This window comes from Macaca nemestrina, chromosome 1, assembly GCF_043159975.1.
Source record: "Macaca nemestrina isolate mMacNem1 chromosome 1, mMacNem.hap1, whole genome shotgun sequence".
NCBI classification, from domain to species: domain Eukaryota; kingdom Metazoa; phylum Chordata; class Mammalia; order Primates; family Cercopithecidae; genus Macaca; species Macaca nemestrina.
In genome coordinates this window covers 226,369,061-226,383,585 of record NC_092125.1, presented here as the reverse complement: position 1 = coordinate 226,383,585, position 14,525 = coordinate 226,369,061, and the positions used below count along the sequence as shown (strand labels likewise).

The window sequence follows — 14,525 nt, the reverse complement described above, 5'->3', positions numbered from 1 at the left end:
TGATAGATTTAATATACTATATATATAACTATATGCATATATGTAGTTAATACACATAGCAATTACATATATAATTGTTCTTTTCAGATGTCCAAGACACATTTATGAAAACTGCTCATATACTAGGACATGGAGAAAATTTGAATAAAAATCCAAAGCTACCCATTTAAAACTGTCTTCTCTGAGCACAACCCGTGAAATTTAGAAATGAGTGATGTGACTTTTCAGGTCCAGCTGCTGAGAATGTTATTAAGATGTTTTTACGTTGTTACATGTTTATGAAATGGAGGATTTAGGAAAGTGATTGTAGAGTGATAACCTTTTAGGCTTCAGAAATTCCACCTTGCGTTTTAAATATATTAAATATATATTGAATACTTTCATGGAAAAAGAATAAAGGCAAAATTTACATCCTACCGTTTGAGTCACAAATCAAGAGGGCCAATAGAGAAGGTGAAAGAAGGCTACAATTTTTTTTTTTTTTTTTTTTTGAGACAGAGTCTTGCTATGTCACCCAGGCTGGAGTGCAGTGGTGCCATCTTGGCTCACTGCAATGTCCATCTCCTGGGTTCAAGCAATTCTCCTGCCTCAGCCTCTCTAGTATCTGGGATTACAGATACTGTGAGAAAGCACTAGGCCTGCACCACCATGTCTGGCTAATTTTGGGGGTTATTTTGGGTAGAGACAGGGTTTTGCCATGTTGCCCAGCCTGGGCTTGAACTCCTGAGCTTAGGCAGTCCACCCTCCTCAGCCTCCCAAAATGCTGAGATTACAGGCGTGAGCCACCACGCCTGGCCCAATATATTTTTCTTAAATTTTTAATTTTTATTCTTATTACAAAAACTAAGTCTTGTTCTTTGATGAAAATTTATAAAATCGACAGTAAGCATTTTTAACAGCTTTATTGAGGTATAATTTACATATGATAAAATTTACCCATTTTAAGTGCACACGGGATGGCTTCTAGTAAATATATACAGCTGTGCAACCATCGCCACAGTCCCTTTCTAGAAGACTTCCATCTCACTCCAGAGTGTCCTGTGCCCATCTGCAGTCCATCTCTGCCCAGCCTTAGGCAACCACTGATCTGATTCTATCCCCAGAGGTTTGCTTTTTCTAGACGTTTCATATAAGTGGAGTCATACACCATGCAGTCTACTGTGGCTTTTTCTACTTAGCAGGATGTTTTTGAGGCTCCTTCATGTTGCAGGAGAAGCATTTTGTCACCTTGTATAGTTCCATTGAGAACATTTTCAGTTCACTTAAGAACCTAAAGTGCTGTGTTTCAGTTACCACTTCTAAGAGGTATGCAAGGACATTTTTAAGAATCAGTTCACATCTCTGATTCGCATAAAGAATATCTTAATCCAGACCAGCTTTGAGGATTCTTTTTTCTTTTTTTTCTTTTTTTTTTTTGAGTTGGAGTCTCGTGCTGTCGCCCAGGCTAGAGTGCAGTGGCACGATCTCAGTTCGCTGCAACTTCCACCTCCCAGGTTTAAGCGATTCTCCTGCCTCTGTAGCTGGGATTACAGGCATGCGCCATCATGCCCGGCTAATTTTTGTATTTTTAGTAGAGACGGGGTTTCACCATGTTGGCCAGGATGGTCTGGAACTCCTGACCTCAAGTGATCCACCTGTCTCGGCCTCCCAAACTGTTGGGATTACAGGCTTGAGCCACTATTCCCAGTCTAGACTAGGGTTCTCTAGGCCAAGCAAAAGGGGTGGTTAGATATTGGTTATATAACTAATAGTGACACCTCATTAATATTACAAGTTACTCTAGAACTGCCCAGTGTCATTAATTGGTTGACCCTGAGAGTAGGGAGTACATACAAGCCAGAAGTCCTCCAAGACTGGGCTAAAGGTCTGGGGCCAGACTATGACTTGGAGATAATCAGGTCTCAGGATCTCAGCACATTTCGGTGTATTATGTTATAACCTTAAAATGATATTTGCATTGGATTGAGGTGGAAGTCTGCCCTCCTGCCTTATTATTTTTTTCTCTCCAAGGTGAGGCAGGGGAGGTAGACCTGGATAACTTTTAAGGCTCCTTTCTAACCTGAGTGTCCTGTGAACTTCTGACTTCAGGTGAACATGATGACCTTGGCAGAACACATTATTGAAGCTACACCTGACCGAATCAAGCAGGAGAATTTTGTGCCCATGGAGTCCTCAGGATTGGAAAGAACAGACCCTGCCACCATCAGCAGTACAATGAGCTGGCTGGCCAGTTACCTAGCGGATGCTGACTGCCTGCCCAGTGCTGCCCAGATCCGGTGAGTAAAGTTACAGGGATCACTACGCAGGTTAGATTCCCGGATCTAACTGGAGGCAGGGGAAGCTGATTGTATTTGATGAATGCGGTGCCATAGCAGACCATACCAAGGAAGGAAGGAAGCACTAGGACAAGTTCTGTTGCCATTTTAAAGGCCCAGCTCCTATTCCTGCCTCTCCCATTATTTTTTTTACTGCTATCAAAGCATAAGAGATCATGTTAAGCCGGGTGCGGTGGCTCACGCCTGTAATCCCAGCACTTTGGGAGGCCAAGGCGGGTGGATCACCTGAGGTCAGGAGTTTGAGCCCAGCCTGGCCAACATGGTGAAACCACATCTCTACCAAAAATAAAAAATTAAGCCGGGCGTGGTGGTGGGCGCCTACTGTAATCCCAGCTACTTGGGAGGCTGAGGCAGAATCGCTTGAACCCAAGAGGCAGAGGTTACAGTGAGCTGAGATGGCACCACTGCACTCCATCCTGGGCAACACAGCGAGATTCTGTCTCAAAAAAAAAAAAAAAAAAGATAATGTAGCATAATGTTTCCCCCTAATTCAGTTGAAGTGTTCTAAAGGCAGTAGAGTGTACTGCTACTAGGTTTTAGTATTTAGCATAGTACTAAAGTCATGATAGGTGTTGGGTATGAACTTACTCAATCGAAGGACACTGGGTATGTTTAGCAACTTGCCTAACTGAATGGAGGCATGTTCCTAATTGCCCACAGTGGCTTCTGGCAGATACCATCTTGGTTCATTCATTAATATCTAATGGATTCATTAATATCTAATGGATTGTGCAATATCTATGTCTCCTTTTTTCTCCTCTTGTTTCAGAAGTGCATATAACGAGCCTCTAACCCCTTCTTCTAATACCAGCTTGAGCCCTGTTGGCTCTCCCGTCAGTGAAATCGCTTTCGAGAAGCCTAACCTTCCCTCCGCCGCGGATTGGTCAGAATTCCTGAGTGCATCTACCAGTGAGAAGGTAGAGAATGAGTTTGCTCAGCTCACTCTGTCTGATCATGAACAGAGAGAACTCTATGAGGCTGCCAGGCTTGTCCAGACAGCTTTCCGGAAATACAAGGTAAACTAGAACAGAACCTTCATTTTGTGACATTCTTAAGATCAGAGAGGACAGATGAAAGTCAGAATCGTGCGAACGAAAACACTGACCGTTGCTTTTTTTCCTCTGAATGTGTAGAATTTTGTTGGAAGTCTCCAATTTATGAAGATTCACTGTATAACATATCTGTGTGTGTATCTGCTTTGTAAAAATATTTTATTGTAAAATATTCAGAGCATAAAGTTTGTGATTTTGTCTATTTTAAAGCGTGCAACGTGGGGGCATTAAGTATATTCACAGTGCTGTGCGACCATCACTGCTACCCATTTCCAGAACTTTCTCATTCTCCCAAATACTTTGCTTTTAACAACCAGTTTTTAAACAGTTAAACATGAAATTTTTATCAAATGTTTACAAAGTTCGTGAAGCACCTTTGTAGAAGAGTTTGAGAAGCGCGGTCTTCTCAGGTATCTGAGGCATAGAGAGTTAACTGGGTGGGAGAGGGGCCCGTCCATGGTTAGGCCAGGGCAGGAATGGAGCTCTCCTGGCACAGAACAGTGCTGATTTTTCTTTTCTTCTTTTTTCTTAAATGGAGTCACGTTCTGTCGCCCAGGCTAGAGAAGTACAGTGGTGCAATCTCTGCTCTCTGCCTCCTCCACCTCCCAATGCAGGTGATTCTCCTGCCTCAGCCTCCCAAGTAGCTGGATTTACTGGCACGTGCCACCATACCCACCTAATTCTTGTATTTTTAGTAGAGACAGGTTTTCACTATGTTGACCAGGCTGGTCTCGAACTCCTGACCTCAAGTGATCTGTCTGCCTTGGCCTCCCAAAGTGCTGGGATTCCAGGCATGAGCCACCGCACCCGGCCTTGATTTTTCTATTCTACCTTGCCATCCCAAGTACAATGTCTCTTTAGTATTCCTTAAAACACATTTCACGAGTTTATAGAATTTTTAATTAAAGTCGTTCATGTCACATTAAATAATTCTCAGAAGCTTTAGTAAAATAATATTAGCTAATAATGTAATGGTTATCACCTTGTCAACATACTGTTGGTAATGATATGGATGCCTATTATTCAGTTAATATAAAGTGAGGTGACCCCTCTGCTGCTAGGAGGTCACGACCTAAAGCAGGGGTTTTCAACTGGAGGCCTGGGGACTGCCTCCAGGCAGCGCCTGAACTCCAAAAATTAAGCAGTAAAGCTCTTCTGTGTGCATTTTTGGTGGGAAGGGGACCCATGGCTTTCTACAGATTCTCAAAGTAGTCCCCAACCACTCCCAAAAAGGTGTTCAAAGCCATTAATCATTGATCCAAAAATGAAGTAGTTGGGGTTATCTTAGGAAAGACAGTTAAGATCTGGCAAGACAAATAGTACAATGCCTCATTTGTTAAATACTTTAAAAAGGAATATATTTTTAGTCTGCTTAACATTCCAAAATCATAGTTTTATTTAGAAGCAAGGATAGTCTGAGGTTTATTCTATAAATTCATTTTTCCTCATTTATAATTAAGTATCAGTATTTTTTGGTAAACCTGGGATCTCAGCTCTGAGAAGGTGCATTAAATGAATAGTAATAAAAAGCTGACATTTCTGGTAGTTAATCATTACTGATTTTTTTTCTCCTTACTTTACCCTTAAGGGTCGACCCTTGCGGGAACAGCAAGAAGTAGCTGCTGCTGTCATTCAGCGTTGTTACAGAAAATATAAACAGGTAAACCTCAGTTTTGCACCACAGAAGGGAACTGTGCCCCACCCGAGGCCACTGAGGATCCTGGTGTGCAGTTTGGCTAAAGAGCACTACATCTAGTACCTCATTACAGAGACTTAATTTGTTTTTTGTTTTTTGTTTTTTTGTTTTTTTGTTTTTGAAACGGAGTCTGGCTCTGTCGCCCAGGCTGGAGTGCAGTGGCACGATCTGGGCTCACTGCAACCTCCATCTCCCAGGTTCAAGCGATTCTCCTGCCTCTGCCTCCCAAGTAGCTGGGACTACAGGCGTGTGCTACCATGCCCAGCTGATTTTTCTAGTTTTAGTAGAGTCGGGGTTTCACCATGTTGCCAGGCTGATCTTGAACTCCTGACCTCAAGTGATCCGCCTGCCTCGGCCTCCCAAAGTGCTGGGATTACATGCGTGAACCACTGCGCCCGGCCAGAGACTTAATTTGAACTGCCGTGATAAACAAACAAACAAAACAAAACAAACAAACAAAAACCAGGGGAAGCCAGACATGGTGGTTGGTGTGTCCCTGTAATCCCAGCTCCTCGAGAGGCTGAGGCCAGAGGATCTTCTTGAGCCCAGGTATCGAAGTCCAGCTTGGACCTCGTCTCTAAAACAAAAAGGGAAAACAAAACCATCTGCAATTAGACTTGCACCGCAAAACAGTTTTTGTCCACATTTTTGATCTTTTCGTATTGTTACCTACCGGAGATACTGGTCTGATCCTCACACCAGTATCTTTGCGGGGAGGATCCATGGTCCAATACTTTCATAAACTCCCTAGTAATTAGAGAACTCTGGGGAATCCAGTGTGTGATACGGTGATTGCAGAAGGTAAATGCTGGCTATGTATTACCTTTGAGTTTGAATTACAGAAGGTGTTTAATCTTTGGCCATTTTCCTTTCAGCTTCTTACGTATTTTAAAATGAAGAATTGTTAAAATCTTTGAAAATCAGAGGAAGCCAGAACATCTTAAACTGCTTTTGTTCACCTTAGTTAAAGGTGCAACACAAATATCTGAGTACTCTTTCGTGCAGTGTTACTGTTTGCAAACCAACTTGTAGGGTTATGGAACTAGTCAGATGGGAAAAGGAACTCATATTTTTGGGGCACCTAGTACATACTAGATTTTTTAGGTGCCCCATCTCATTTCCTTTTTGCAATTATTTGAAGTAAGCAGTATTTATTTCCAGTTTACAGATGAAGCAGCTGAAGCTCAGAGAAATTACATAAATATGAGGCCTTTCTCATCATTGAGGTGGTTATAAAATATTAAAAATTGCCTAATGGAGTTTTGACTGGTTTGCATGGTAACATTCAGGCCTGTCGGTAGATTCTAGAACCTTTTATTAGATTGTGCTTTAGGTCGTTCTAAATTTTTATTTCAGGAATAATACGTTCTAATATGTGTAACGGTCACATAGAAATCAGGGATTCTGTTAGCTTGTCATAATCCAGAACTTGCCTCAGTTTCTGATACGGGTTGCCGTTTCCTCAAGCTTCTCTAGGATTAAGCCCGATTAATAGGGGTGGGGGGACGTCTTCGGCTTCGAGCCAGTTGAGTTCATGATCCCAGAAAAGGAAGGTTTATTGTGCAAACGCTGACACCACCGTGCCTGTAGCTCTACAGCAGGGAGCCACCCTGGCTTCTGTTGGGTGAGCAGGCTTCCTGGGAGCACAGGTGATACACAGCATGAAGGTTTCAAGTCTGTGATTACAACAGGTATTGATTCCAAAATATGAGTTTGGTTTTTTTAAAAAAAAATAACCCTCCCCAGAAACTGTCATCTACAGCTAGGAAGACAGAAGGCATTATTTTTGGAAAGAGTAACAACTGTAAAACAAATATTTTGGAAAACGGAAGGCATTAATATAGCCAGGTTGCCTTTTTTTTTTTTTTTCTTGGTTGGGAGTTTTATTGATTCTGGTTTTTAATTTCATTATATTCAGCAATCTAACATTAATCTTGTATTTTCTGTTTTTCCCCCAAGCTGACATGGATAGCCTTGAAGGTAATGATACTCCCAAGTCCTCTCACAAACCATTCCACCAGAGTCACAAACTTCACACCCATCACCAGCTGCAGGGAGGGACCGTTAAGATGGCATGGTCATGGAGTAAACGTACCCCCCTTGCCAGGCCACCTGAGCACAGTGCGTCTGTCCTCTGGGGACCACGTGGTTATTCAGTTGGAGTGGGTTTCGACATTAATAACTGGACATTTTTTGGCTGGTGTTAATCCATCTGAGCCAGTTCCCGTGAGCCCTGTGGCCACTAAGGAAATACCCTTTTTCCCAAAGCACTTCACTATGGCCCGATGGGTCTGAGTGTGTAACGTGCACAGGTGGAGATGATGGAAACCACAGGGGCTCTGTAGGCTACAGCATTCTTGTCTTCAAAGGCTTTCAGACCAGTGAAAAGGTAAAGCAGGTCAGATAAGACCAAAGAAGTTTCTGGCAGAAGGGTCCGGGATCTTGGACAATTCTGAGAAGTCAGTTTCCCTCCCTCATTTCACCTCCTCATACATCCAGAGATACAGTTAGGCAGATACAGGGATTTTCTGGGGAATATTTTTCCTTGCAATGGTAAGTTGCCTTCTTATAAGCAAAGGGCTTCATTGCAGCTTCTCATCCCCGGAGTCATACTCTGTTTTCTTAGAAATTTGGACATAGCATTTTAAGACCATGGAGAGCTCTGTATTTTTGGTGCCTAGAGACTGATGTTGAGGAGAATTCACCCTGGGCCTTCATTCCTCACTTCGGTAGCTCTGCAGGGGGCTGGGTGGAGGGCTCCTGGCACTGCCTCCTGGGCCGCCCACAGCACTGTGACAGCCGTCCAGGTTTCACGGCTTCACCACCGTGTTGGTCTTACGAGTGTTCATCTTTTACAGGTTAAAATGGCTTAAAGGTGTCAGCGTTTCATGATAAGCCTTGTATTTGGGACCTTGTAACTCAGTCAGAAACTTGCCATGTGGAATGATAGTTAGAAACCAGGAGCTGACTGCTAAATAGATTTGTGTATGGTGGGAATTGGAAGGCATGAAAAAATGATGTTCATGTTTCAAAACTGGATAGGAAATATTAATCTGAAGCATCTAAAATTTTCCTGTCGAAATCTGTTTTTAGATTCATAAACGTCTAAGGGTATTGCTATTAAAATTTTTCTCCAAGAAGGGCTAAATATTTTGATGTTTTAGGGGAAAAAAGTATGTCTGAAGGCAACCCTTAAAGTAATAGTTTACATTTTGGAAAGGTAGGTGTAAAGCTTCCTCGTTTGCCTCTTTTGTGATTAAACCCTGAAGAGAGAATGTGATAATAGAGGGGAAAAGCATTTTCTCTTCTTCCCTTCCCAGTAAACTCGAAGGACGCTGAGCCCATGCGGCCCCTGTTGTTACTGTGTTGCTTGTTCTTGTTTCCCCTGCAGTATGCACTTTATAAAAAGATGACACAGGCTGCCATCCTTATCCAGAGCAAATTCCGAAGTTACTATGAACAAAAAAAATTCCAGCAGAGCCGACGGGCTGCTGTGCTGATCCAAAAGTACTACCGAAGTTATAAGAAATGTGGCAAAAGACGGCAGGCTCGCCGGACGGCTGTGATTGTACAACAGAAACTCAGGTGGGTGGAAAAGAGCTCATGGAGTTAAAGCTCCCTAGGGAAGAGAACTCTGACTTCTTTGAAAGACTTGTCCTGGGCTGACATTGGAGTCCGGGGGCAGGCCTAAAGCATTGGCAGTCACTGTGTTCCAGAACGTTCTAGGTGTGGTGGCTGTATACTTAACACCTGTGCTGAGTCTGGTTTTGAATATTTAGCTCTTTCTCTCTGCATCCCACCCAATTATTTTGATATTGCCACCCAGTTTCACCTTATATCAGAATTTGGCAGCACCAGTTTCTACTCAGGAAGTTACCACTCGATTATAGTAGTTTAGTCCATTTCCTTTTTAGAAGAAAAAAAAAGTACAGCCCGCTGCCAGCACTCATGTAATTTTATATAAACATGCTCTTTGAGGCTGAAGGAAATCTGATTTTCAATGTGAAAATATAAAAACTATTCTTGGAGTTATTTCTAAACAGAACTTGTCCCCAATCCTAATGTAACTGAAATGTGTGTGATGCTGCATTTGGATTAGAGATAAGACTATTCTTGGGGCAAATGGGAAATGAGTGAAATTGTAGAATTACTGCAACCTTGGAAGAGTAATTAGGGTTAAGCTGTTCCATTTTAGAGACTGTGATAAAAATGTTGAGCCAAGTAAAATACATTGATCAGAACATTTACACAATAACCCAAAGAGTGTATCAGCTCCCGTGAATCACCTTCTAAACTAAGAAAGCCTCTCTAATGCCAGAATGCCTTTTGCAGCAAAATGAGCTTCTAATAAATTGTGAAAGAATATTTAAGTGGCATTTTATTTTCAGTCTTTATATAGTCTCTGTTGAAGCTGAGGGCGCCTGCACACACCCTCCTTTCTCCTCTAGTGATGCCTGGACTCGATACTATGAAAACAGCATACGCACTCATTCCCCTTCAGACTGTATACATCTTTAACGTATGCTGTTGGCTTTGCTACATGAACTGCTTAATGCAGAGTCCTCTGTCACTGCTGACCAGTTTCGCATATTGGGCTTTACTGTGTCCTTCTTGTGACAATAATATTCTGACTTTTTCAGGAGCAGTTTGCTAACCAAAAAGCAGGATCAAGCTGCTCGAAAAATAATGAGGTTTCTACGCCGCTGTCGCCACAGGTACACTAGTCCTCGTTTATACATTCTGCTCAGGGAGAATGATGAAGCATCCCTGACCTTCTTAACCCTCACTAACTCCTATGTAAAGCTAATCCCCCTGCAGGTAATCAGGGCAGATGTCCCAAATTACAGTAGGGTGGTAGAGCTCTTTAAGTAGGGATCAGGTTGCTACCCTTGGAACGCTGGTAACCATGTCAGACGATGCTGTTTGAACAATGGAGATTCATACCCGTGTTTTTCTGTTTTAATCTGGGTGTGAGGTCAACTTAGTCGGACTAGCTTTTAATATTAAGTTTCTCTTTAACCTGCGATTGATATGCCACATTGCAGTATGTTCTTTGCTCTAATCCTTTGCTATGCTAGCGTGTGTCCAAAGAGAAAACAGTTTCTAGTCTCAAAGAAGGGAAAGAAAACCATGAATTCCAAACAAGTTTTCTGATGTAGAATTTCCACCAAATAGCTGGTGCCCTCTGCTGGTCATGTAATTGCTAACATCCTCTATTATTAAACTATCAATTAAAGCTGGTCCGTGATGAGGAACAGGAGAGATTGCTGGAATGCAGCTGTTCAGGAAAAGAAAGACATCTGGGATTCTGGGCATATCTTCAATTAGTAGGAAATGGGGTTCTGTGACCCCAGCGTTCTGTGGGACATAGCATCTTCTCATGGAGCTAAGCCAGAGGAATTTCTCTTTGTTCCTCAAATTTGAGCTTTCTTTATGAAGACTAACATCTCTACTTAGATTTCAGGGGACTGGTGAAAGTGGTTTGTGTTCTTTATCCAGGTTAATATTCCAGTCTGACGTCTGTAACTGCGGCCGTCTGAGCTGGGTGTAGACCACCTTCTGTGTGGTTGGGTTGTTGCTCTGTGTGTCAGGAGCTGTGCAGTTTATAGAACCAAACATTAAAGCAGGCTCTTTAATGTCTTATTTCCTCTTCCTATTTAATTATACCAAAAGTCCTAGTATTCATATTTAATTGGACTCCTTGGAGGTTTCATTTTGCTTTAGTTTTTCTTACTCCTACAACCATCTGATTGCTAGCTTTGAAAATATCTTGCCTTTAAGACTTAATAGGTTTAATGGGTTATTTGTACTTTTACTTAAATTAACAAAAGAATTTATTTTTGTGACCATAGAAGGAAACATGCACAGCCACTGCATTAGCATCATAAAAACTTAAAAACAGTATTCACTAGGATAGATGGTTTTCCCCAGCTACAATGCCGTGCAGAAGCCAGTGTTCACTCGCCCTGTGCCTCAGCAACATTTACTTTCCACCGTGCGAGGATGGGAGATTTTTCACCATGATAGCTAATGAGTAACATACCAGTGTCAGTACTCTGAAATAGGACGTCCTGTTAGAAGATGCATCCCCAAAATGGGTATGGCTCTAAGATCATGAAATTAATTCTGCAAGCCTCACCTAAGGCAGCCTCTTTTCTTTATTGTTCAGTCGTACCTTTTACTTAGCAGGGGACTTAGGACCAAATAGAGTAGTGGATTTTCTTTATTTGGTGAACAGATCAAGGACTCACCTGGGCCCTTTTCCTTACATTCTCCAATATGTTCATAGTTCCTTCCTCCCTTTTCCTCTTAGACCTGCAAAATGCAAAACCTGAGCAAGACCCTATCCAGCACTAAAACCAGTAGACTTTGGCCACTTTGAGCAGAATCACATCTTCTTTCATGACACTGTGGTTGATACTTTCCAGATAGATTTTATTTTCAAGAAAATTACCTTAACACCACTGTTCTTTAGGCCACTTCAGACAAACCAGAATGTCTGCAAGTTAAGTTGTGCTAGACTTTTTCCTCGTTTCTTCTAGCCTGATCCTCAGACTTTGCATGAATGTGTGGGTAACGTAGGAGCAAAACTGCATAAAGTCCTATACTCGTCTCCCTTTCATGTTTGCCAAAGCTGTGTCCTGTGTTTGAGAGAATTAAGAGAATGAGATATTTAAACAAAACATAAATTCATGAAAGGTTGCCCCCACAAAATAAGCTGAGCAAAGGAGTCCTTTCACTTTTGTTTTTAGAGTTCTCTTTCTGTAAACTGGTAGAGAAAAATTTCATGAAGATTTTTGCCTTTCTTAAGTGTATATTTTAACTGGTAATAACCTCATAAGATGGATAACAAGAAGGTTCATTATGAAGAGAACATCAGATATGGGCTCTGGATTTCTCTGCATTAATTGGAATGAAATAAAAAATGTTATTGGCTCTTGACCATTTACAGTTCAGATGTTAGAAAAATAGGCAAATTTTAATCACCTCTGCACTAAGATCAGTATTCACTTCCCATTTCTATATATTCCGTTAATATGTTCAATTAAGGATCTTGAAGAAATCCTAAAAATCTATCCTGGAAGTTTGTTTTAAACTCGTATTTTCCTTAGGATGTGTGTAATCCTATTTTCATTCTGGATCGAGTTATTTAATGTTATTTTAAAAGAAACTATCTTGTCTGTTGTCCCTTAGAAGCATTAAAATCTTATTAAGATAGAAAATCTTGGCCGGGTGCGGTGGCTCATGCCTGTAATCCCAGCACTTTGGGAGGCCGAGGTGGGTGGATCACTTGAGGTCAGGAGTTTGAGACCAGCCTGGCCAACGTGGTGAAACCCTGTCTCTACTAAAGATATAAAAAATTAGCTGGGTGTGGTGGTGCACACCTGTAGTCCCAGCTACTTGGGAGGCTGGGGCAGGAGAGACTCTCTTGAACCTGGGAAGCGGAGGTTGCAGTGAGCCGAGATTGCACCACTGCATTCCAGCCTGGGCGACAGGGAGAGACTCTGTCTCAAAAAAAAAAAAAAAAGGAAAACCTCATATGACACCCTCTCAAAAAGGTAGGTAGATAGTAGCTTCAGGAATCAGTCAGAAGTGTCCCATTTCTAAGTCATATGACCCCAATTTTTTGAGACTTAAATTGGTGAATTTTCTACCTACTCATTTCACGTACCCCCACCATCACTCTCCTTTTCTTTCTTTCCAAAAAAGAAACCATGTTATACTCTTTTTTGTTGAAATAAAGCTATTTATAAGATTTCTGTTGTGACCCTCACGTGCTAATAGCTCTCTGGTGTTGTTTTACTGTCTAAAGCCCCCTGGTGGACCATAGGCTGTACAAAAGGGTGAGTTTAGCTGCCTGCTAGCCAGTTTCTCTTCTCTTCCATTTTCAGTATTTTGCTTTTTGCTTGCTTGCATGGGGCTGCAGCCTAGGTATGCCAGTAAGTTTCACATCCATTTTGAATGAAATAAAATCAAGTAAAAACTAACCCTGATTACTAACACTGCTATTTTACATGACAGGAGAACAGTCACATACATTAGATGTACAAATGCATGAGTGAGTAAAAGGAAGGGCCGTTCGAAACCACTGCAGGGCATGCCTAGGATGTGGTGGAGGAAGCCTGGGGACGAAAACAGGGCTGGTAGGCCACGTACCCGGCCAAATGAGGCTGTGTTACATGAAAACACTCAGCAAGTGGCTTTCTGTGATTAAGATAATTTGCCACGTGAAATTTTCTCCATGACTGTTTTGTCAAAATGTCTAAAGCAAGGAGGCTCACTAGGAGGTGGTAGTAGGTTTTTTTTTTTTTTTTTAATGAACCTATTTCTTACTGAGAATGGCTGTTTCCCTATACCCTGCTCCTGCAGTTGCATTTTCTAAATCTCCCCCTCCCTGGTGCTGTGAGGTAAGTCAGTGTATGAGGCTGCCCTTTCAGAACAAACCCAGGACATTCATTATAAAATAGTGAACTGGCCTTCCATCACTCGATGGTAATGCTGAATAACGAAAATGTGGTGTAAAATGTCTTCAATATTTATGTTCTACATAACAAGAGTAGGGATTCCAATAGGCTTTGAATTTTAAAGAGATGACAATGAGTAATTTTAGTTCCTGAGATTTTAGAATATGATGCCAATTTGTAAGCAGGGCAAAAGGCAAAAGTCTCCCAGAAACAACTATAATGTGTTTGGGTGATAATCAGAGATTTAGCGTCAGAAAACTATTTTTTCAAAGCCAAGAATAGGCTAGGTACGATGGCTCATGCCTATAATCCAGCGCTTTGGGAGGCTGAGGTGGGAGGATCATGTAAGCCTGGGAGGCTGAGGTGGGAGGATCATGTAAGCCTGGGAGGCTGAGGTGGGAGGATCATGTAAGCCTGGGAGGCTGAGGTGGGAGGATTGCTTGAGCCCAGGAGTTCAGTGCCAGCCTGGGCAACATAGGGAGACTCCATCTCTACAAAAGATCAAAAGCTAACCAGGCGTGGTAGGGCATGCCTGTAGTCCCAGCTACTCGGGAGACTGAGGTGGGAGGATCATGTAAGCCTGGGAGGTTGAGGCCGCAGTGAGTTGTGATCATGCCACTGCACTCCAGCCTGAGCAACAGAGCGAGACCCTGTCTCAAAAAAAAAAAAAAAAAGCCAGAAATAGAATTTATCAAAATCTAATTAATCTAAATTCATTTAGATTAATTTGACAACTTGTTTCTTATATATAATCTTAAGAGAAAAAATGAGTTGAAATTATAACATGGGAATTCTATCAACTCAACTATATTCAGTGCCCCCTCTCCTTAACCTTACACTAATACTTTATTTAGTCATCTTTAAGATTTCTGAGAAAAGGTCATAGTTCAAAAAATCTCATAGCAGTTTTAACTGCTAATGTTTCTGGACATATGATTTCCCATCTAACTAGACTTATGTTGATGCTAATCTTTAT

The 14,525-nt window shown here is 41.8% G+C and overlaps 1 protein-coding gene across 30 annotated transcripts in view; it reads left to right on the top strand.

The window, feature by feature from the left end:
• The window catches only part of LOC105479380 (calmodulin binding transcription activator 1), a 975,024-nt gene that overhangs the window by 948,018 nt on the left and 12,481 nt on the right, over positions 1 to 14,525 (top strand). For 10 of the 30 annotated variants that reach the window (XM_011737369.2, XM_011737384.2, XM_011737325.2 and 7 more), the window contains 7 exons: positions 2,089 to 2,276; positions 3,106 to 3,352; positions 4,977 to 5,048; positions 7,044 to 7,064; positions 8,476 to 8,669; positions 9,725 to 9,799; positions 12,898 to 12,928. In XM_011737369.2, coding sequence (XP_011735671.2) covers positions 2,089 to 2,276; positions 3,106 to 3,352; positions 4,977 to 5,048; positions 7,044 to 7,064; positions 8,476 to 8,669; positions 9,725 to 9,799; positions 12,898 to 12,928 — 828 coding nt within the window. The remainder of the gene's footprint in view (positions 1 to 2,088; positions 2,277 to 3,105; positions 3,353 to 4,976; positions 5,049 to 7,043; positions 7,065 to 8,475; positions 8,670 to 9,724; positions 9,800 to 12,897; positions 12,929 to 14,525) is intronic. The other 20 variants (XM_024792356.2, XM_011737336.3, XM_024792351.2 and 17 more) reach the window with 5 other exon arrangements.